Source organism: Ipomoea triloba, chromosome 15 (assembly GCF_003576645.1).
Source record: "Ipomoea triloba cultivar NCNSP0323 chromosome 15, ASM357664v1".
NCBI lineage: Eukaryota > Viridiplantae > Streptophyta > Magnoliopsida > Solanales > Convolvulaceae > Ipomoea > Ipomoea triloba.
This window is the reverse complement of record NC_044930.1, coordinates 8,986,909-9,010,490: the sequence shown is the minus strand read 5'-3', so window position 1 is coordinate 9,010,490 and position 23,582 is coordinate 8,986,909. Positions and strand designations below refer to the sequence as shown.

Genomic DNA, 23,582 nt, shown 5'->3' with positions numbered 1-23,582 from the left:
CCGTCTTTGTTCGTACTACACTATGAACATATTTGATGTAGAAAGCAAAAATCTATCTGATTCATTCTCCAATCTCTTCAACAAAAGGATGGGTTCAAATCAAAATAGTAAATTTATTACATCTTTGTTGCTGTCATCCGCACAAAAGAGTGAGATTCATTTGAAGCCAGAGCAGCTGAAAATCATCCTAGACACCTTATATATCTTAAGGTGTTGAATATTGAATCCCTCAAACTTAGCTCGCTGCCAAATGATAAGCTTTTTTCTAAATACCATAGTATCAAGTATCTTGCAATCACAGCTGATATCAGTTCCCTTCCCAAGTCATTCGAATATCTTTCATGTTTGGAGACTCTAGTGATCAAAACCACAGAAAGGGCACTAAAAATTAATGAAGGCATATGGAACATGGAAAAGCTAAGGCATGTGCACACCAACACCTCTACGCAATTACCCTCTCCTTCCGAAAAAGAGATTTATAGCGATAAACAAACAGATATCCACACACTTTCTACAATATCACCAGGAAGTTGCACAAACGAGATCTTCAACAAGACCCCAAAACTCCAAAAATTAGGTGTTCGTGGGGATTTATCAGAACTTCTCGAGGAAAAGCAAAATGTTTGCTTGTTCAACAATGTTCAAATGCTAGAATGCCTCGAAAACTTGAAGCTTCATGGCAACTCTGAGAAAGTAGAGTTGAAGGTCCCAATGTCGGATAAGTTTCCAAGAAGACTAAGAAAGTTGACCTTGTCTGGTACATTGTTTCAATGGAATGACATGAGTGTACTGGGATTGTTGGAGATACTCAAAGTGCTCAAGTTGGATGACAATGCATTCTCAGGAGAACATTGGGATCTAAGCAGTGATGTTATTTTCAAAGGGCTTCAGTATTTGCGCATTGGTAAAATGAACCTCAAAACATGGACAGCTGTGGACTCAAAGAAAAGCTTTCCAGTTCTTGAAAGCCTGGTTCTCAGGAATTGTATTTCCCTACAAAATATTCCACAGGATTTTGCTAATGTGGACAGCCTTAAAGTGATGGAACTGTTTGAGGTGAAGGTGTCTGATTTTGCAAGAGAGATTTGTGTGAAAAGGCATGGCAAAACAAATGTCAAAATCAATGGATTCGACCTCTTCATCACTCCTCTTCCGTCACAAGCAACAGTAAGTGTCCAACTTCCATTTTTTTCACTTTTATAATCTTCTTTTGGAACTTCTAAGTTTTTTTTTTTTTTTTTTTTTTCAAAACTATGCAGTAAATATCAATTTCATATTCTTTATAAATTCCCATATAAAGTGAAATTGTAAGGTGTGCTAAATCTTCATAAATTTAATTTGTACTTTTACAAGGAAAAAAAACATTAATTGTAAATTCTATTAGATCTAATTTATGTTTTGATGGCGAAATTATTTGAATGAACGAGTGAAAGATATGGCAGCAATGGTTGCAAAGCAGGTTAACCATTTAGTATCGTGAATTACTATAAAGTTTGTTTACTATTTTTTATTTATAAAAAGCAAACCTTTTGAAGTGACAGAAGAAGAATATGAATTTATATGAATCTTCAACAGGTACATAACCAAGCATATGGGAATGAACATGTCAACACTAGAGGATTCCACCACCCCAGCACCTCTATTCAGTCACAAGAAATTGTAAGCATATTGTCCCAGCCTTTTCTATTGGATGAAATTGTCTCTAACTTTTTGCATGTTTTGAAAATTTATAACATTAATTTTATTATATTTATATTGTTTGGAACTTTTAAGTTTTTTTCTTCTTTTTTTTTTTTCAAAAATTATACAGTAAAGATCAATTTCATATTATTTTTAAATTCCCATACAACGTGAAATTGTAAGCTATGCTAAAATTTCATAAATTTGTACTCATACAACCAAAAAAAACACACAAAAAAAAGTAGCTAGGAGAGAAGATATTACAAACACAGAATTTTGTCATTTAAACTATTTTTTAGAGAGCAAAGTTACTAACTATATGGATAGATGTATTTTTCAGAGAGTAAAATTGTCTTTAAGTTTTTGTATGTTTTGAAAATTTTTATAACGTTGTAAGTTCTATTAAATTTATGTTTTGATGGTGAGATTATTTGAGAGAATGAGTGAAAGATACGCCAACAGAAGTTGCAAAGCATGTTAATTATTTAGTAGATAATGAGTCGTGAATTACTTAGAAAGTTTGCTCCATATTCTTTTTTTTAAAAAAAAACTTTTGATTTAATTGAAGCGATAGAAGAGGAAATTGAATTTCTATTAATCCTGTATAGGTAAATAACCAAGCTACCCAAGCATATGGGGATGAAAATGTAACACCAGTGGATTCGACCAACCCAGCACCTCTACTTCATCACAAGAAATTGTAAGTATATTGTCTTGGCTTTTTTAACCATACAACATAACCTGATATTGTTTGATAAATAAGCGATATATATGTCAGAGGGTGCAAAATATGTTTTTTAGTATCTGTTTATGGGGTTTGAACATGTGACCTTTCATTTGGGAGAGTCACAGTTATACCGCTCAACATTGGCAGGTGCAAAATAGGTTAATTATGTAGCAAAAAAGAATTGTGAATTACTAGAAAATTTGTTTGTGTTTTCTTTTCAAAAGATCCTTTGATTTAATTGAATGATAGGAGAAGAATTTAGAAAAATTTTCTTTCAATATATTATTCCTACAGGTACATAATAAATCATATGGTAAGGAAATTAAATAACTGTGTATCGATTCTTATATTTAAACAATTTTCTTTTCAACATAAAGTCCACAAAAATATTAGATATTGGATTCCGTTATATTAAATAGATCTTCAAGATAAAGTTAGTCGAGTACGTGTGTTTTTGTAATATTAAAAAGAAATTGTTTTAAAGTTGGTCTATTTGATTTGATTACCACAAGGTTTCAAGTTTGACTTTCAGTGAGAAACACCTATTAGCCGTCTGGGTTTGATTTGTTCAATTATGAAAAATTTATGTTAATTAGTTTATCTATTTATGGCCCTTGAAGTTATACTCCGGCAGAAGAAGAGTTTGAATTGTTTTCTCGTTAAATATATTATTCCTGTAGGTACATAAGCAATCAAACGGGGAGGAAAATGTCAACACCAGTGGATTCGACCACCCCAGCACCTCTACTCTGTCACAAGAAATAGTAAGCATATTATATATCATTTAGCAAATATCTTACACATAAAGATTATATATAACATAATCTTTTACTTTGGCTCAAGGCGCTTGTTGTCCTCAAGCAAGGTCTTGAAGTTAGTTTCTTATATATAAACCAATTAATTTAATGTTTTTACTTTTCATTTTAAGTTTCAGAAAAATATTAGATATTAAATTAGATTATTTTAAATATATTATTTGATTATATTTTAACTTAGTTGTATATTTTTGTTCAGGTTTGTGATGATGATTAATTGTTCAATTCGGTCAGCTATGTCAATTGCTTTCTTGAAATAAAAGAATTAGAGTTGATGCGTTTGTTTCTGTTGATGTAAAGAATGTGTGGATGAGAATTGAGAGGTCAGTCAAAGTCTTTAAAACTTGTTCTTTTAATATTTCTTTCAATTATTATTATTATTATTATTATTATTATTATTATTATTATTATTATATTTTCAGTGGATTGAGCTTGATTGCCTCAGACATGTGGTTCGATGAATTCCCATTCATGAGTGGCGTGCAATCATGTTGAAAGCCAATTTAAGCTAAGTGTGTGTTAGTGATTTCATATTGTTGAATTGGGAGATTATTTTTGTATTTCCAGTTTGTGATTACTTTCGCATGACTTTCATATGGTATTTTGGTATCGTAGTCAAGGAGTCAAGGTTATTTATCGTTTTTCTTTGATGTACTGCATACTTGTCTTGGCAGTATGGATTGCTTGTGACTGAAATTAATTACACACTTTAGACGTTCCATTTCGGTGTTCGTTTTTATCAGTTTCCAAACCATTTATTGTTTATAAATTTCGGCAATTATTATGTGAACGATCAAAATAAGTACATTTTAATATATTAAAAGTACATTATTTGTATATTGAATGTAATTATATAAAATAATATAATTTTAGTACTCAAATAATATATTTTCCCTTAATACAATGTACATTTTTAATATTTAAATTACATTATTTGTGTACTGAATGTACATTATTTGATTTAAAAAATAATGTATACAACTGAAATAACTGATTGTTGAATTGCTTGTCAAAATGATGATGATGATTATTGTTATTGTTATTGTTATTGTTATTGTTATTGTTATTGTTATTGTTATTATTATTATTATTATTATTATTATTATTATTATTAGTTAATACTATATAAGGTACCTCGAGTTTGGTGGTTTCGTCAATAATAGTCCCTAACTTCCGTAATTACCACCCGTGATCCTCTGAGTTACGAAAAGTGACATGGTGTCACCTCCCGTTAGTTCCTTCCATCTAAGTCGTCAAAAGCAGGGACATTTTGGTATTTTTCCATATACTAAAACATTCAATAATTAAAAAATAGAATTGTATGAAATCTAAAATTCCCAAATCATTCCCAAAATCAATCAACCACTTAGAACCCTAAAATTCCCAAATCATCTGGGTATTAATCTCACGCATGAACTAGGTATCCACTCGTTGAAGGCAAGACAAACAAGGCTACGGTTCAAGGTCATGGGTTCTACAGAAGGCGGCCAGTCGACAGGTATGTGAACTACTAACTAGTGATTTTAAATTTGAAGTTAGAAATTATGTCTTTGTGTATAAACCTCGTTAATGTATGGTTGTTGTTGTTGTCCAAAATGTTTACAATGTTTATGTGTTCTTATGCTATGCTTATCTAAAAAAGAAAATGTGTGTTGTGTTGCTGGGGGACCATGTGTTGCCGTTTTTTATGTTCTTTAATGGAGAATATACTACTGTTTTGGTGTGAAAAACACATAAAACACATAGAAAAATACAAAGGTTCACTCACGGATGAAGAAGAACATTGTCAAAACCTCTTACCCGGATTGCAATTTGTCCAAGAAGTTCGAATAATCAGTTGATTCCCACATTCACATTCGCGGATGTCTCTAGAGTCTCCAAAATTATATATCCTCCTTGAACTACTTGAAGAAATTGACATTGACGAATGATGATGAAATTATTTGAAGAACATAAGAAATTTGTTGAAGAAGATGAATGTTAGGGTTTGGGTTGAGCTGAAACTAGCGTGAGAGGGAGAGAAATCAAGGATTCTTCGTAAAAATCGTGTCATTTGCCCTTAAAAAAGAATTGTATATAGCAAAAGACCAAAATGTTCCCGCTTTTGACGACTTAGATGGAAGGAACTAATGGGAGGATGGCAGCAGGTCACTTTTCGCAACTCGGAGGATCATTGGTGGTAATTACGGAAGTTATAGGGACTATTATTGGTGAAACCACCAAACTCGATCGATGGGCCTTATATTGTATTAACTCTCTCTCTCTCTCTCTCTCTCTCACTATATATATATATATATGAGACCGTTTAGGTGATACGTTGAACGTCTAACCCAGGAGAGAAATCAGAACCACTCAGAGTTGTCCACGTGTCCAAATCTAATGGATCAAAAACACTAATAGATTTTTTTATAAAAACACGGTCGCATTTTTGTAAATAATTGAACATTGCAGTGCAAGTAAATTGTGTTAAAAGTGCAAGTAATAGTTTCATATAGTACACCTAAGTGCAAGTAAAATGTATTACAAGTGCAAATAAAATGTATAGTGAGTATCAATATTAAGTGCACCTAACGTTATCATTAGTTGCACCAAACGTTATCATTAAGTGCACATATGTGAAAGACGTTATCATTAGGTGCACGAATGTTAACAAGGTAAATTAATTGCACTATGTAGTGAAACTAATTGCACTTGTAAGTGATTTTACTTGCATTTTTTACTTGCAAACTTGCACTAGCTACTTGCAATTTTAACATGTACATTTTACTTGCAGCAAAGTTCAAGTTATTTATGAAAATGTCACAGCATCGTTTTTTAAAATTACATCTGATTCGTTGAATCTGGACACGTGGACGATTGTGAGTAGTTCTTAGTTCTCTCTTAGGCTCCCGTTCTCACCTGAGCGCGCCCATGTATATATAGGGATGGGTTCTGGTGCGGAGATGTTCCCAGGTGAAAAATAATGTTAGATCTAAGTCGTTGATCAAATCTAGATCAACGGCTCAAATCAATGAAAAATTGTATAAAAAAATACACGTTTGGAAGAAACCAAGAACCTTAACCTTAAGCATGAAAATGACGCACCTTAAGTACACAAACCAAGCACCTTAAGCACACAAACAAAGCACCTTAAAAACACAAACCACGCACATAAAGTTTTAAAATGGCGCACATAAATATTATAAATTTATAACTGACGCACCTTAATTACAAAAACCATGCACCTTAAGAAAGAAAACCACACACTTAAAGAAGAAAAGCCATGCACTTAAAGCTTTAAACTGACGCACCTTAAATTTCAACAACTGACGCACCTTAAACACACAAACCACACACCTTAAGAAAGAAAACCACGTACCTTAAGAAGTAAAACAACGCACCTAAAGCTTGAGATCAACGCACCTTATGTTCTCACTGAAGAATTGACGCACCTTAAGCATAGAAACCACGGACCTAAAGAAGAAAAACCAAGTACCTTAACTACGCACCTTAAGTTTGACCAATATGGAAAATTACCAAATTACCACTGTGTTTTTTAAAATCATTGTTAGTCTTGGACGTTGATTTTGGCAAGATCAATAGATCTCCTCTCACCGCAAAACAGCACCTGATGAGCACATCATCCGCATTTGAACCATATATATATATATATATATATATATATATATATATAGTGGATGGTTTACGTGCGAAACTTCTCCAAGATGAAAAATGGGGTGAGATCTGAGTTGTTGATCTAATATATATCAACGGCTCAAACTGAAAGAATTTAAAAAAAAACGCGCTTCCTAACAATATGGATGCAAATGATCAAGTGTCTCGAACTGATGCACCTTAAGTTGGAAAATAATGCACCTTAAGCTTTAAACATACAGACCTTAAGAGTTAAACAGATGCACCTTAAACTAGAAAGTGACGCACCTTAAGTTTTAAATATACACACCTTAAACTATAAATTTATGCACCTTAACCTATTATTTTCGCGACAGAAAAAATAATCGTCGCAATTTCCGTCATCTCCATTCGTCGTCAATTCATTGGCGCAAAGATTATGTGGAGTATTTACCACTTTGCGCTAGATATCGCAACAAAATTCATTATTGGCGTCATTTCCATCGCAAAGTCAAGATGGAAATATTGGTCGTTGCCTTTTCTGTCACCATTCTGGTGACGGAAATTAATTCCGTCGCAAAATTCGTCACCAAAATGTGGGTGCCAAAGTTTCTCAAAATTTTTTCTCAATTTGCACCAAAAATAACTACGAAATTAAATTTCGTCACCATTTCCGCCGTAAAATCGTGATGAAACACATTTTGTCACAAAAACTATCGCGAATCGACAATGAATTACGTTATTTCATTGTGAGGTTTCCATTGCAATTCACAATTTTTTTGTAGTGATTTAAAAAAAAAAATAGAAAGCTAAATCTCAAGATAAACCATAAAATTTAAATTCCCTAAATAGTAAAAAATGAACCTTTAAACCACATAGAAAAAAATTAAACCATTAAAGTTTAAAAGGTGAACTCTAACCACAATTAACTTTTACATTAGGTGCAATTGATGATAAAGCTAGATGTACTCTATATTATTAAATGTGAGCTCTAAGTGCAATTAATTTTTATATTTAATAAAATTAATGATAATGTTAGGTGCACTTTATACTATTATGTGTATTTTATATTAGAGTTAATTTCAAAAATAGTCCTTCGACTATTGAATTTTACCAATTTTTGTCATCGACTTTTAATTTTAGCAAAGTTGGTCCCTTAACTATTGATTTTGTACCAATTTTGGTCCTTCTGTTAAATCTATGTTAAATATATAGGTGTTAAAATTGAGGGCAAAAATGAAAAATCAAATATTTTAACGAACACGTTCACAAACATATTCATTTACGTTCATGAACACGTTTGTGAACACTTAATAACCAAACACCTGCACATGTTTATTAACACAATTTGTTCGTGAACAAGAAATAATCTACGTTCACGAACAATTATCAAACAAACAACACAACTACAAAACTAATACAAATATATATATATATATATATATATATATATATATATGACAATGACCTTGTGGTCTAGTGGCATCCGGTTGCACCTTCCACGTGAAAGGGAGTGGGTTCGAGCCTCAGTGGAGGCGCTGCTGTCTCTTTGTGGCGGCCATTCAGACTCGAGCTCGTTTATGTTCATTTACCTTAACAAACGAACGCTTACCGAGCTCGACACCCCTACTAATATGGGTGTCTTGATTAAGACGTTGTATGTTTATATATATACTTCTTAAATAATTATGCACACAACACATGTTGTACAGGCGAATGTTGAATTCTCCCATTAATTTCATCCATAGATCTGTTTCATTTTTTAATTTTAATTTGTTTTTTACTTATTCCTCGGCACAGTTTTTTGAAAAAAAAAATCAAATTTATTAACAATCATTGTGGTTGCAATAAAAAGCATCCCCAACAAGGATATTTTCACTTTTTTTGCAAGGTTTTTGTTAGATTTTTGTAAGGTGGCGGAGATAGAAAGTATGAGAGACATTATTACAACTGCAAAAAGATTTCTTGTTCAATCTAAAAAAATCTTATTAGGTTATTATTGTTCATGCAAAACTCTCTCACTTTCAAAAATTGTCATACTTTCACATCACTAAATTTACAATTTCTTCATTATTTTCTCTACATCCTACAATACTCTCTCAATTTAAAAGATATCTCACTTTCAATTTACATTTTCGAAAAAAAGTACAAAAGGCTCCTGCGACTGCCACATGCAGCAACCTTTTGTACTTTGCAATTGTATATGCAAGCTTGCAAGTCACATTGCAAACAAAACAAAAAATTTACATAAGGCTATCCTTATCCCAAAAATTTCTCTCACTTTCTAAAATGGGTCCCACTTCCACATCATCAAATTTACAAATTCTTCAATATTTGTTTTACATCCCTGCAATACTCTCTTACTTTCAAAAATGGTCCCACCACCTCCTGTATAAAGGGAAAGGGTTGATGCCACTAGACCACAAGGTCCTTGGCAGAAACGTTTTCTTAATTAGAAAGCTTGCAAGACAACTGGACAAAAAATTAAACAAAAAAAAAAAAAAAAAATTCCACATCAATGGCCACCTCACCTAGCAAGTGGAAGACTTGCTAGGATGAGGACAGCCTAAGCATTCAAGTCATCTTGAAAGTGAAAATTTTAAGGATAAGGATAACGTTCGAAAAAATTCAAATGATTGGATTGCTCTAAGGACATTCCCATCTGTGGATAATTAGCGGATCATGTCAGTTAATAATCTTCACTTTGATTGAATGCATTGGTGTGGAGGCAAAAATTAAAGGAAATCATTCTCCTGCAAGATGGAGGATAATGTCAGAACATTAAAAAAAAAAAAAAGAAAAAAAATACACCCAGACGCCGCGCGTCTGGGCGCAACACTGCGCCCCAGCGGGCGCGTCAGAGTGGCCGTCAGAGCTGGCGGCCACTCTGACTTCAAATACACTTTTTATTTTTATTTTTTAATTTTTTTTTTGTTTTTTTGTCAGATTTAATTTTTTTTCCTTTTTTCTTTTTCTTCTTCCCACTTTCTCTTTCCTTTCTCATTTACTGTAGCATGAACCCCAATTTGCAGATGCTCCCCTCTTCTTCTCTCTCATAGGATGTGACAAATTTACTGACAATAACCAAGGAAATAACTACTGATATGGATGGCAAAAGGCAATATGAAGTTTTAGCTTTATTTGTAAGAAGACATTATTGCACTTGCAGAAAAAGAGCTGTGAAGGAAGACTAGAAGAGTCATGAAAGGTAGGCTCCAAGCCTCCAAAAATAAAAACATTATGCAAAAGAATACATAGACCATAAAATTACTTAAGTACCGCAACAGCCTAGGCAGTGATGATATAGGAAAACTTGATGCAGAAATAAAGCAACAAAATACATATATCCTAAACTTAGCTAAGAGCAATATCATGAGTGCTTTTTTGGGGAGTTTTCTTCTGATGCAAAAATTGGGAAGAGTTTTTTTTTTTTTTTTTTAACAATTGGTGGTGAGGCTTTTTCAAAATTCTTTTCTCGTTCAAATGCTTTTTTTTTTTTTTTTTTAAGGAAAATAGCCCTGTGATAACACGTCTACGCGCGGATACGCTCATTGAGAGCATTTCAATAACGTATCTAGAAAAGTGGCACAAATTTCGTCCAATGAGCACATTTCAATAACCTACGGGTACGAATATCGTCCGGAAAAATGGCTGACCTTGCGAGTTAAAATATGCCAACACTTTTAGCTAGTGTCTGAGTGGTAGTATATCTCCTATAAACATGGTTGAGCAACAAATTTTAGACATAACATATCTTACGTTTTTAGCTCTCAAAAACTCTACACATCTTCCTTCTCAACCCCCTATGTTCATCCCTGGTTCTAGTTCGCCGGACTCATTTGTTTGAGTGCTCAAGCATTGATTTGTAGTACGTTTTGTCCCGTGAAACCTAGGCTACAACTCTCCTAGCACCTTTTGAAGATAACAAATAAGGTTTTAAGGATAGAGTATCTCGCTCGACTGTACTAACAACCTTAATATGTTCATTGCTTGTGCTTGTACTATTTTCCAGAAATAATCTTTTGGTAGGATTATTTCGCTACATTTTTTTAATGGCCGTTAGTTGCTATGCAATGGCCAACTTTTTTTTTATTTTTAAATATTTATAATTTTTTTTGACATTTTTTCTTATTTAATTTTGTTATTAAATTATTTAAAATTCATGCAATGTTATTTTTTAATGTAATATATAATTTAAAATATAATTAGAATATAGTTTTTGTAAATTGATAGGTCAAGAAAAAACATGGAAAAAACTCAAACTATTAGAAGAATAAATTTTGAGATTGAGTGAGACAGTGAATGTTAATGGGCGAATTGAAATTTTTGAACCAATAAAAAATTGCAAATAAAAATGTAACTATTGAGTGAAGCACAATACCCCACTGGGGATCGAACCTGTGACTTCTCACTTAAGAGAGCGACAGTTATGTCACTTGACCACAAAGCCTTTGGCATAAAGAGTAGAAGTTAAAGAGTGAAAAATATGATTCCTTGTAGCATATTCGGTGATGATATAAGAAAGCTTTAAAAGAAATGACTTCCTCAAATAACTGAGCAATTTGTTAGAAATATGTTGCTGAGAACAAAATCGGATCATCTGGCATCTTCAGGCGTGTAATCACTTTCTTATAAGTTTTAAATCTCCCTCAGAAAAAGCAACAAGGTTCAAGATTTAATCTTATAGGATACCAGAAGATGAATGAAATTCTTAAGTTGTTTTGTTTAAGAATTTCCGGTAGAATTGTAGGACTGTGAAATATCAAGGTGAAAACCAAGTTAATTGTCTGTATCATCAGATTATCTCCTTAAGATTTTATAGAAATAAAATCTGACTGTTAGGAGAGGTTACTAGTGTTAGACATGTATGCCCTAGGAGCCAGCATTTATTGTTTTGGGCATTAATTTCTTATTAAATAAATATAATAAATAATTGTTTTATTTATTTTATTAAGGCTTAGTTAATATTTGATATTATTCAATACAATCTTCTTAATTATTCATTCTTAAGTGTTAAGAATGTGAGTGACGAAGAATTAATAAATGAAGTATTGTAAAATGTTCCTAGCTAGTCATAGGAATTCTAATTGGGCATTAGAATTCCGATAAGACTAGCACATCGTCCTTCTTATGGTGAGTCTCATGCCATTCTGTATGAGATACAGAGAGTGGACATGTGGATGATTGTTAGAGAACAAGTCATTGAACATTGACTGACTACAACGTACCGCATGGTGTTTACCTACGTGTCATCGGTATGTTGTATGTTATAAGTATGCAATAATCCTTTGACTTGAGACGACATGGTTGTCTCGTACATATGGTGGACTAGTTTTTGCCAGTATGCGTCTTTTGTTCCTTATGGGACTATAAGTGTACTTGGTGGCCTAGTTCAGTGTTGTACGGTGACATGTGTGCGTTCAATAGAGGATCCACCGCCTTGAGGTAATAAGGATGTTCCAGTCTATTCAATAATCATACAACGAGAATCTCTGGCCAGAGTATAATGAAGTTGGACTTCAGGTTAAGAATATTGAATAGACATATTGACCGGGTTTATGGGTTTGACTAAGTTTGACCATGACCTTTACCTGGTTCGGAACAAGTGTTGTGTGGAAGGAATGTTGCATGATATTTGTAACGGAAAGGTTCATTATAATATATTAAAATATATTCATTGTCAACTAGGTAGTCATAACATACCGCTAGGTGTCACTCATGACTTACGAGTTATTTAATAATGAGTTATTAAATATTACTAGTTGCTAGTTTGACTATGAACCTAGAAAGTCACACCTTAATGGTTCGTGGTAATGCTGAGAAATTTAAAAGAAATCGATAAAGAGTTATCGATATTGAATTAATACATTAATAATTAATTAATGGATTAATTCAATATTGGGTAGTTTTGGGCTTTTAAAGGCTAGCACCTTTGGGCCCAAACCAGGCTATATATATAAGCCTTGCCCTATTTCTTAACTAAGAGAAGTGACAGAGATTATTCAGAAAAGAGTTTTCACGTAGAAATCTCTGGGAGTTCTCGCGTGCCCGACCGGTGGACGGACTAGAGGCCGGACGGTTGGACGGTTTTGATTCTGCCAAAGCACGCTTCAATGGTAAAACTTTCTAACTCCCTTTTTACATATAATCATAGAAAAAGCGATTTGATGCTTCCGCCGCGCATGTATGTTTTTCTAACAACTAGAAGTTTAAAGCAGTTTTAAAACCAACTTCCAAATATATATATATATATATATATATATATATATATATATATATATATATATATATATATATATATATATATGAAATATAACTGACTTGGGATTAGTTTTAAGTATTTCTCCATTCCTATGCATGTAATATACTTCAAGCAATTATATCCACAACTTAATATTTCAAATGCATGTGAGCATGCAAATCAAGAAATATAATCACGTGCATAGTATCAGAATAAATTACTAAACGAGAGGTTCATGCCTTTGCGAGAGGTAAAAGAAGATGTGTACCAATGCATGTAATATTATAATTATATTCATATATTAATATCTTAAAATGCAAGAACCATGCAAATAAGATACATAATATATGAATATACACGTGCATGTACTGAATCTCCTTAGGCGAAGCTCCTAATCCTTTACGAGACATGAACCAATTTCCATGCAAGGATCTTGCTTCGCCAAGTATCACTCGAGAGGTGTATGATCTGCGTGAGATCAGACCACCACCAACATTAGCTTTATAGGTCATTAGTTCGAGACATGACTGCTGCGAGATAGATTTCGTGAATCGACCTCTCGCGGACCTCTCGCGCGAACGGACCTCCCTGGTATCTCTCGCGACCTCTCACGACCTCTCGCGCATCCCAAAACTATCTCTACCAAAATAAATAATATTTATTACTCCTCAACTCCAAATATTATTTAAGTTTGAATAGTAGACATCTGAACCATTAATCTCCATTACTATATATAAATATCCAACACAATTCGTATAACTTAAAAATCAATTATTTGAGCTACTAGCAAATAATATCGTAGGAAAAGCTACAAAACTTACAAGCTCAAATAATTGAGGGAATGGCGCAACTTTTAATAAGAAGACAATGATATGACTTGATGTATTCTGACTTGAGACCTTACCTAAATTATTTGCGTAATTGTGCCAATCCAGTTGCATAATAATCTGATGGGGCATATCAACTTTTATATGAAATTGATAAGTTAGACTTATTCACAATTTAGTCGTTCGTTATAATAATTATTTTTGATTTAGTCTTAAAAGTATTTTTATGTTTAATAGGATTATGAGCTTCGATGATTTTATTAAATTGAATCCTTGATCGTTAGAATCAACTTAATCAAGAATTAAATAAAACAAAATCACTCTAGTCGATGATTGAATTATATAAAATCATTATAGTCGATAATTAAATTGATTAAAATTACTATAGTTGATTATTAAATTGGTATTAATATGGAGAAATTATCAAACTATCTTAACATATGATAAAATTATGTAAAATTATTAAGGTTTAGGACCCAATTAAACACAAAATGAAAAAAAAATTAAAACTAAATCAGAAAAAAAATACTATATATAGTTGAGGAATAATTTGGTTATTAACTCATTTTAGTGGCTAGTTTAAAACTTTGCGAGCTGGTTTGGTGGAAAAGTTGGATCGACCAAAGAAAATAGGGCAATTTTTCTAGACATCCATCATCACATTTCCAATTTATGTACCAAAAGGAATCTTCAATTTTCCAAGTCATTAACCAATTGGAAATGCACTATATATATATATATATATATATATATATATATATATATATATGAGTTAATACCAGTGAAGATCCCCCGACTTTGATGGCACCGACACTTTTAGTCCTCAACTTCTAAATCAACCACTTTTAGTCCTCTTACTTTTTGTTTATTGCCACCTATGGTTCTTCCTTTACAATTGGAAATCTAATGTCATTTTCTCAAGGGCAATTCAGTCATTTCATAATTAATGTATTAAATATTATGTTTCCTCATCAGAATAATTGAAGAAATCCTATTCTCCACTCTCCTTTGTTAACACTAAATTTTGGACCAAATGACTGAATTGTGCTTGAGAAAATGACATTAGATGTACAATTGTAAACGAAGGACCATAGGTGGCTAGAAACAAAAAGTAAGAGAACTAAAAGTGGTTGATTTAAAAGTTGACTAAAAGTGGCATTGTCATCAAAGTCGGAGAACTAAAAGTGATTGATTTAAAAGTTGAGGACTAAAAGTGGCGGCGCCATCAAAGTCGGAGGACCTCCACTGATATTTTCTCTCTCTATATATATAGTCAGAACCATGTTTCATATACAAAATACGAAATAATTTCATCCATTCAAAATATAATTTTTTTTAAAAGTAGAATGATATGATTCGTCCATTTAAATTGATCAACGTGTGAAAAGTATGATTGAAAAAAGTGTATGTGACATCACTTGCATAATTGCATTTCCTATTTCTTCATTGAGAGAGAGAGAGAAGGAGAGAGCAATGACGCTAGTGTTGGACAAAGTGATAGAGGAATTGGTAACACAAAAGGTAATGGCGCGCGCCTTGGTCCAAACTGTAAAAGACAATGTGAAGTTGGTTCGTGGCGTAAATTCTGACCCAACTCAAACCGAAACTAAAACTCATCACTTAAAAATTATCTTAAAATAACCACTAACTAAGTCATTTTTAATTAATTTTTAACTATATGTTAAAGTTTTATCATCACTACCTGTCTACCAATGCACCTGATGTACTTATATTAGTTAATTTTCCGTACTTATATTAGTTAATTTTCGGAAAATTTTATATGTATTCTTATTTTCTACTCTCAACTTTTACTCCAACACTAAATTTTGTTTTAGACATTTTTATAGGGGTCCACATTATGCAAATAGTCTATCACTCGTCAAATCAGAGAGTAAATTTGAGTTTACATGTATTAGAAATCTTAATTTTGTGACAACTAAGCTACCCCCCCCCCCCCCTAAAATCGCCTTAAGAGCATCCACAACAATGGTGAATGGGAGGTTCATAGTACAAAAGCATGTGACATGGAGGAGAGAGAGCCCAAGAGAGAGAAGAAAAATTATCTCCTGTAAAATGGAGTTCTTAGCACAGTAAATTAAAGTTGCAGGGGAAAAATGAGGAATTGCGCCTGACGCACGTCAGGCGTGACAATACCTTTTATATATATATATTAAAATTAGATTTTTTTTTTCTTCCCTTTTCATTTTCTCTTTCCTAATCACACTTACAAAAACTCCTAAAAAACTGTGAAAAAACTCCATTGATAAGGATGCTCTAACTAGCAATCAAGTATTCAACGCCAAAATAATTAGTGAATAATACTAGACACTATCACTTTTCACTCTATTTTCTATTCTCTTCTTACATGTCAGACAGGGTCGGTCCAAAGGTTTTATAGGCCCCTAGGCGAAATTTAAAAAAAAAGGGCCCCTATATGAAAATTTTGTTTCCGAATGATCAATTTGTTTACTTTCTTTTTCTTTTTTCACTTCCGGATGAATGTTTTTTAGGCAACATTGTATAAATAAATTATTATAAAATAGATCTTAACAAAAACAGCTAGCACTTATATGAATAAATCAATTCGAATAAGTCAATCGAAAATCTTTAAGTATAAACCTTTAAGTATTTGAGTGGTTGGTGTGGCGTAGGCACGACCGGCGGCTAGGCGGCGTGAGTGGTGGGTGTGCGATAACGTCTCTTTCTGTCTTTGTGAGTTCAGTTCTCGACTTCCAGAAACAATTAATCATATTTTTTTTTAATAGAGTTAATTCCATTTTTGGTCCTAGATTTATAGGTGACAATCCACTCTTAATCCTTTTTTATTAGAACATCCTCATTTGGTCCTAGTATTATCGTGGCATGACCAATTTTAGTCCTTCAGCAACAAAATCGTTGAAACATCGTTAAATACAAAGACATTTCAATCTTTTTTATACAAAGTATGTTGAACCGCTATATTTTTTGTGTTTATTTTTTGAAAACATTCATAATTGAAGACGAAAATGTCATTTTATTTAATGATATTTAAACTAATTTGTTGATAAGGACCAAAAATGGTCATGCCACAATAATACTAGGATCAAAAGTAAATGTTCTAATAAAAAAGGACTAAAAGTGAATTTTCACCCATAAATCTATGACACCAAAAATAGAATTAACTCTTTTTTAATATATAATAAGTAATATATACTATATATATAATACTCCGTATATCTTATGATCTATGGGCCCCTTATAGAGATGTGCCCTGGGCAGGTGCCCACCCTGAACCCCCCTCAGGGCCGGCCCTGATGTCAAACTTTAATTTATACAACTAATGTGGGCCGTAATTTTTATTATTTTCTTCAAATAAAATCAAAATACGTGATAAAAGTTTTATTCCTTCGAAATTTATTTATCATTTTTCATAGTTAGATCTTAGAACAACGTGACTCCCACTGTGAACACGCATCCAGTGGCAACTCCCAGGCGGTTATTTTGATGCGAGTTTAAAGTATAAATAGCTGGAAGCAGTTATTTTGTTTTCACTATTCATTTCTCAGCTTCTCTCTAGGTTTTCTTCCATAGAAAACCTCCCAAACACTTGTATCTTGTAATCAAATCACATTTGTGAAGATTTAAAGTTCAAATTCAGCTTGTAATTGCTTCTTAATTAGTCTCTAATTTCATATTTGATCTTGCAAAGTTCATAATCAAAGCCAAGTAGTTCTTCCTCTTTCAATTTTGCACTTTGTTTCTTGTGATTTGTGATTACAATGCCTTGTGTTTCAACTGATGATTCCATTTACTTTCTCAATATGATAAGTAGCTAGATTTCCTAGAGGATTTGGATTGAACTCTGCGATGGAGGCTATGTGAATTTAATTGCAATCTTAGATGAAGTAATAACTCTATGTTGAGTCTAGTGATGAGATTTGGGATTTTGTTTGATCCTTGTTTAGTTAGGGTCCAACTATGCAAGAAGTGCAAGGGAAAGGCGTAGTTCCTATGAAAATAGGACTACACCATGGCCGCTTCTATCACCATTCCAACTCGCCTTTGAGAAAACGGAGTTGGAAGGAGATGTGAACACCAAGAGTTTGATAAATTTTCTCAATTAGCCAAGCTACGATAAGAATAGAGCTTTGTTCTAAATTGATAGCCCAATGACCACGAGAGTGGTGTTAGCACCTAGTAACGTCCCCTAGTTTCTTTGTGGAAACATTATGTTATCTAAATCCTAGGAAACATAAGATCTTCTACACAGAGGTGGTTTGATCCAAGTCTACCTTTTATTCATTTGCTTGTTAATCCATTTGCAATTGTTTTGTTGCATTGTTCAACTATACATGATCTCTCCCTCTGGGGCGTTTGGTTGTAAGGAAGGAATTAGAGTGGAAAGGAATTGTGTAATTCGGTGGGAAAAGAATAAAGTTAGAATAAAGTAGGAATTCAAATTACATTGTTTAGTAGGGAAAAAGAATTATTGGGAATGAGAAGGAAATAAGTTGCATAAAGACTAAAATGTCCTTGTGTAATAATAATAATAATAATAATAATAATAATAATAATATAATGCCCGCATGGGCAGCTCAACTGGTAACAAGGGTGGTGGTGGTGGTGGTGGTGGTCCCTCTGTCCCATTTTACCTGTCTTACTTTCCTTTTTAGTTTGTCCCAAAATGTTGTCCTCTTTCTAAAATTGAACATCATTATCATTCTACTTTTTCCAATTTACCCTTATTACTTTTGCTTTCTTTATTGCTTTTATTTCCAAAAGTGAAAAAGTTAGGAGCATAATTGGAAAGCACATCACATCTACTTTAATTTCTTAAAAAGCGTGCAAAAAGCAAATGAGACATCCAATTCGGGACGGAGGGAGTAATAATAATAATAATAATAATAATAATAATAATAATAATAATAATAATAATAATAATAACTACTAAGGGCATATTAGTCATTTCATCCCTTTATTCCTTTCCATGAAACACCGAATTGCAATTCATGAGTTATACCCTTGAATTGCAATTCAGCCAATGGAACCAAACAACGTAATTGGGGAAGAAACGAATTGCAATTCAATTACAACGAAATTATGTCCAATCAAACGGCCTGTTAGAGTAGTTTCCAAATACTCTAAGCTTTTGTGTTTAACCTCCTCACTACTCAACTTCCTTTAGGCCCACTCCTTGATATATGGCCATAACTCACATTTTCACCATCACTAAAATCAACTTTTACTACCGTACTTTGCGAACCCAACACTATAATTGAAATGGATGGGTGAAAAGCAGTGAGAGAAGTGTTGTAATCACAACAAAAAATTAAGTAATCATCGAAGTTTAGGATTCAGTTAATCACAACAAAAGAAAAATAGAACTAAATCAAAAAAGATTTGCGAGCTGGCTTAGTGGAAAAGTTTGATCCACCAAAGAAAATAGTGCAACTTTCTAGTTTCTACACACCCATCATTACTTTTCCAATGTATGTACCAAAAGGACTCGTCAATTTTCCAAGTCATTAACCAATTGGAATGCAGCATATGTATATGTAGTCAGAACAATCTTTCAATATGCGAAATAATTTCATCCGTTCAAAATATGAGAACATAATTTTATTTTATTTTTGGTAAAAAAATACAAAATGATGTGATTCATTCATCTAAATTGATCAACGTCCAAAAATTAAGAGAACAGAAAAAACATAGAGACATTTTCATAATTCCAGTGAACCTTTTTTTTGTGCACTTGAACAAGTTTAAAAATGCATCTGCAGATAATTAGGAGTGCTCAAAATTATTATCTTTTAAATAAAAAAAAAAACAAAACCAAAAAGTGCACTAAAGCTTGTTTTGCACTATAAGGTGAACTAATATGCTATTTTGCAATAAGTTTGAGGCATTTTTGGTAAATTTTGAGTTCAATATTAGTTATTAGCTAATGTGCTATTAAGTTTTACGCATATCCAAAAGTCATAATAATTACAAAAAAAAAAAAAAAAAGGCACATTAATATATTCTCTTCCTTTTTGGTTTTCAAAAGAAAATAAATTAAATGCTCTCAATATTTAACATTTCAAATACCTACATTACTTTTGAAAAGAAAGTAGTGTTTTTCTTCTAAAAATAAATTTTCATAAAAAAACAAAATAAAAATTGAATGACTGGAAGTTATTTAGATAGAGCGAAAATAATTATTTTAAAATTTATTATTTATTTAAAAAATTTAAAAAAAAACTTAATTATAGTTCAAATAAACTTAACTATATAATTACCCTTTTAAATTATTGAGTCAATTCCTTTTTTGGTCCTAGACTTATAGTGGCAAAGACAATTTTAGTCCTCCATAAAAAAATCAGACAATTTATGGACATAGTTATTGTGACGGGGACAATTTTAGTCCTCCGTCTGTATTTCCCGTCAGATGGCCGTTTGAGAGGGGGCAAATGTGTCATTTCACAATATTTCCTTCTCCTTATTCGTTTTGTTCTTCATTGCATATTGGCGAAGCAAATTTCCACCACAGAATCATTTATACTTTGAAGCCGTGAAAATTGGAGGAAGTTGCTGGGATGTTGAGTTTTCCGATCGTCGCCGGGGAAGTGCAGAAGAATACATGTTTGTTGGGATGACTGGGGTTGCCAGGATGTGGAGGGGGTAATGCTTGAACCGGAAGAGATATTGGAGAAGGAGGCCACCGCTCACACCAGTCGCCATTGACGAGAGGAAAAGCTCCACCATAGCTGTTGCGATGCTCGCCGGAAACAAGGGAGGTCGCGTGTCAGTCGTCGTTCTGTCCATCGCTACTGCTGGTTCGTGGAGCTGCTGCCAGGGTCGCTGGAGTCTCGCCGCCGCCGTCATCGCACAAGAGGAGAACGGAGCTGCTACTAGGGTCGCTGTACCCCCGCCGCCGCCACTACTTCCCACGCCGCTCCCCACCGCTTCCTTCTCATGCTGCTGCACCCCCTTCTCTGGTAACCCTACTTCAGTTCCCAATCAGCAAATAAGATATACCACAACAACATCATGCATCAATTACCCAAAGCGGATAACTCGAGACCTACCTAATTTACCCGACTGCCATGCATGGTCTTATAGCCCGTGGTCTTATAGTTGATAAGGAGAGAGAGGACCGCAATTGGAATTCTCAGTTTGTATATATTGTTGGGTTCCTGCTTCAGAATTCAAAAGTTTTGTGCGAGTATTGATAAATCACTATCAAAATCGCATTCTACTAGGACTGATTCGAAGGTTTCTTGTCATGGCTTTCTACTTCTGTGCTCAGCTCAATCGAAATGAAAGGAAACATTTGTTTTCCCTGATAAATGAGCTGCCTACAATCTATGAAATTGCACTGGAAAGAAAGCCCTCAAGGGAAAAATCAATCGTCAATGTTGGTAAATAAATCCATGACAAGTGCAAAGAAAGACAATCTTGGGCAAGTGTGTTAAAATAACACTGGCAAAGGCACAGACTATCAAGACATACAGAGATGGAATAAAAAGAAGGAGACTTCATGAAATGACTCAATTACCCCCTCTCAAACGGCTATCAAACGGAAATACTGACGGAGAATCAAAATTGTCCCCGTCACAATAAGTGTGTCTATAAATTGTCTGATTTTTTTATGGAGGACTAAAATTGTCTTTGCCACTATAAGTGTAGGACCAAAAAAGGAATTGAGTCTAAATTATTCTTTCCAAACAAAGGATCGGAACGTGACAAACTTGATAATACAGCTGGCCGGTTTTTGATAATTATTTACTTTTGTTTTTTAATCAGCATTCACATCTTACCCACCCCATATATCCCGAAGAATTTGCAGCTCTCAGCTCACACATCAGTACATCACTTGCATAATTGCATTTCCTATTTCTTCACTTAGAGAGAGAGACATTCCAGCCTTAAAGTGTGAGAGAAATGACGACAATCGTTGAGGAACTGGTAACACAGGGGGTAAACTCGTTGGTCCGAATTGTGTCGGACAACGTGACGCTGGTTCGTGGCATAGATTCTGAGATAAAAGATCTCACCTCCGACATCCAAATGTTCAACGCCAGGCTCATAGAAGCTTCCAAGAACCCAAGAGCCGATGACCACCAGGTTTTGAGACTAATAGTGAATAAATTTGGAAGCGTTGTGAATGAAGCCGAGGATACGATTGCCGACTACGTTGTACTGAAGAAGAAACACGGAAACAATTTCTTCTTAAAATCTTTGGATAAGACCCCATATTGTGGAAAGGTGAATGGGTATGCGAGCGAGATCCAGTCCATTAGGACAAAGATGAATGCAATTCGCCAAGACCATGAAAAAGAGGTTCAAGACCTGATGCAGTACGAAATCAAAGAGCAGGACAAGGCTGTGAAAACTTTCCACCAGGTACGTACCACAAGGCTGTGAAAACTATCCTATTTCACATTATTAATTGGTTTCAGCAATTAAAATACATGAATGTATGGGATTGATGTGTAACGGCCACACCTGATCATGACTCTATATATATATATATCCACCAAAGGTCCTTTGTCTTTGGTGGTAATTTCAATTTTAATCCCAGACTATCGGCATTTAACATCCAGCCTAAGCTGATAGTTGGACTGCACATTTATGTTTATATTATATTTATGCTCACACGCCCCCTCACGTGTGCGGGCCGATTGACTTTGATGGGCTCCAAGCAACACGTGAACCATAGTCTTTTTTTTTCGGGTGGCGCGGAGATTCAAACCCATGATCTTTTGCATGGCTCTGATACCAAATTGAATCATGTGCTCCATCCAACTAAAAGCCTAAGCTGATAGTTGGACCTGCACATTTATGTTTATATTATATTTATGCTCACAACTATTATTTTTTGGACACTTTTAGTCCTTCTCATAAATTTTTCTATTTTTAGTAACGGTAATTTTGTCTCTTTATATTTTTTTAATCGGTTTTCACCAGTTTAATTAGGTTAAGTTAAGCAAACCGGGTCTTCTAATTATTAGATTCAATCCACAAATCTTTAACGTATTCAAAAAACCGAATGGAGACCAGAAACATATGCAGGTTCAACCTGATTTAAAGATAGATATCAATTCAAGATAATTTTAGTATTTTCACACAATGGAGGCATTAGCTTCTTGGTAGATTCATGGTCCACATTAGGGTCAATAATGCGACGACAAATAATTCATTTTATCGATTGCGAACATAATTCATTTTATCGATTGCATACTCCTTTAGGGATTTAGAGTTTTGGAACTACAGATTTAGGGCGACAAATTTCCCCTTTGCTCTCCTCTATAGTAGCGTTGTATGGTCTCGTTCTTCGCCGGGTGAAGGAGGATGATCAAGCCTTGAACTACAGCAGATGAAGTTGCGTACACTAGGGATTTGTGGATTTAATCTAATGATTAGAAGAACCGATCTGCTTCGCCTAACATAATTAAACCAGTGGAAACCGGTTAAATAAAAAAAATATAAAGAGACAAAATTGTCCTTACTAAAAATAGGAAAAATCATGAAAAGGACTAAAAGTGTTCAAAAAAGAATAGTCTAGGATGTTAAATGGCAAAAACGATAGTCTAGGACTAAAATTGGAATTGCCACCAAAGACAAGGGACCTTTTGTGGAATTAACTATATATATATAATTATATATATATATATATATATATATATATATATATATATATATATATATATATATATATA

At 33.5% G+C, this 23,582-nt stretch overlaps 3 protein-coding genes across 3 annotated transcripts in view; all 3 read left to right on the top strand.

Annotated features, from left to right (window-relative positions):
• LOC116005648 overlaps positions 1-23,582 on the top strand; it is a 161,379-nt gene that overhangs the window by 59,289 nt on the left and 78,508 nt on the right. The gene's annotated exons all lie outside the window — the stretch shown is intronic.
• LOC116007231 (putative late blight resistance protein homolog R1A-3) lies at positions 69-3,867 on the top strand. Its single transcript, XM_031247854.1, has 6 exons — positions 69-1,167; positions 1,576-1,659; positions 2,289-2,380; positions 3,088-3,171; positions 3,422-3,545; positions 3,645-3,867. Coding segments are annotated over exons 1-5 (1,020 nt in total). The 5' UTR covers positions 69-408; the 3' UTR covers positions 3,423-3,545; positions 3,645-3,867.
• LOC116007228 (putative late blight resistance protein homolog R1B-17) overlaps positions 21,756-23,582 on the top strand; it is a 12,934-nt gene continuing 11,107 nt past the window's right edge. The window contains exon 1 of the mRNA XM_031247849.1: positions 21,756-22,266. Within this exon, the coding sequence (XP_031103709.1) occupies positions 21,805-22,266 (462 nt within the window). The 5' untranslated portion in view covers positions 21,756-21,804. The remainder of the gene's footprint in view (positions 22,267-23,582) is intronic.

What these genes read in the sequence shown, in the direction of transcription:
- LOC116007231 (XM_031247854.1), top strand. Translation starts at nt 409, where the DNA reads ATGGAAAAGCTAAGGCATGTGCACACCAACACCTCTACGCAATTACCC. An exon ending in CTATTCAGTCACAAGAAATT is followed by an intron (nt 1,660 to 2,288) that starts GTAAGCATATTG and finishes AATCCTGTATAG; the next exon opens with GTAAATAACCAAGCTACCCA. An exon ending in CTACTTCATCACAAGAAATT is followed by an intron (nt 2,381 to 3,087) that starts GTAAGTATATTG and finishes TTATTCCTGTAG; the next exon opens with GTACATAAGCAATCAAACGG.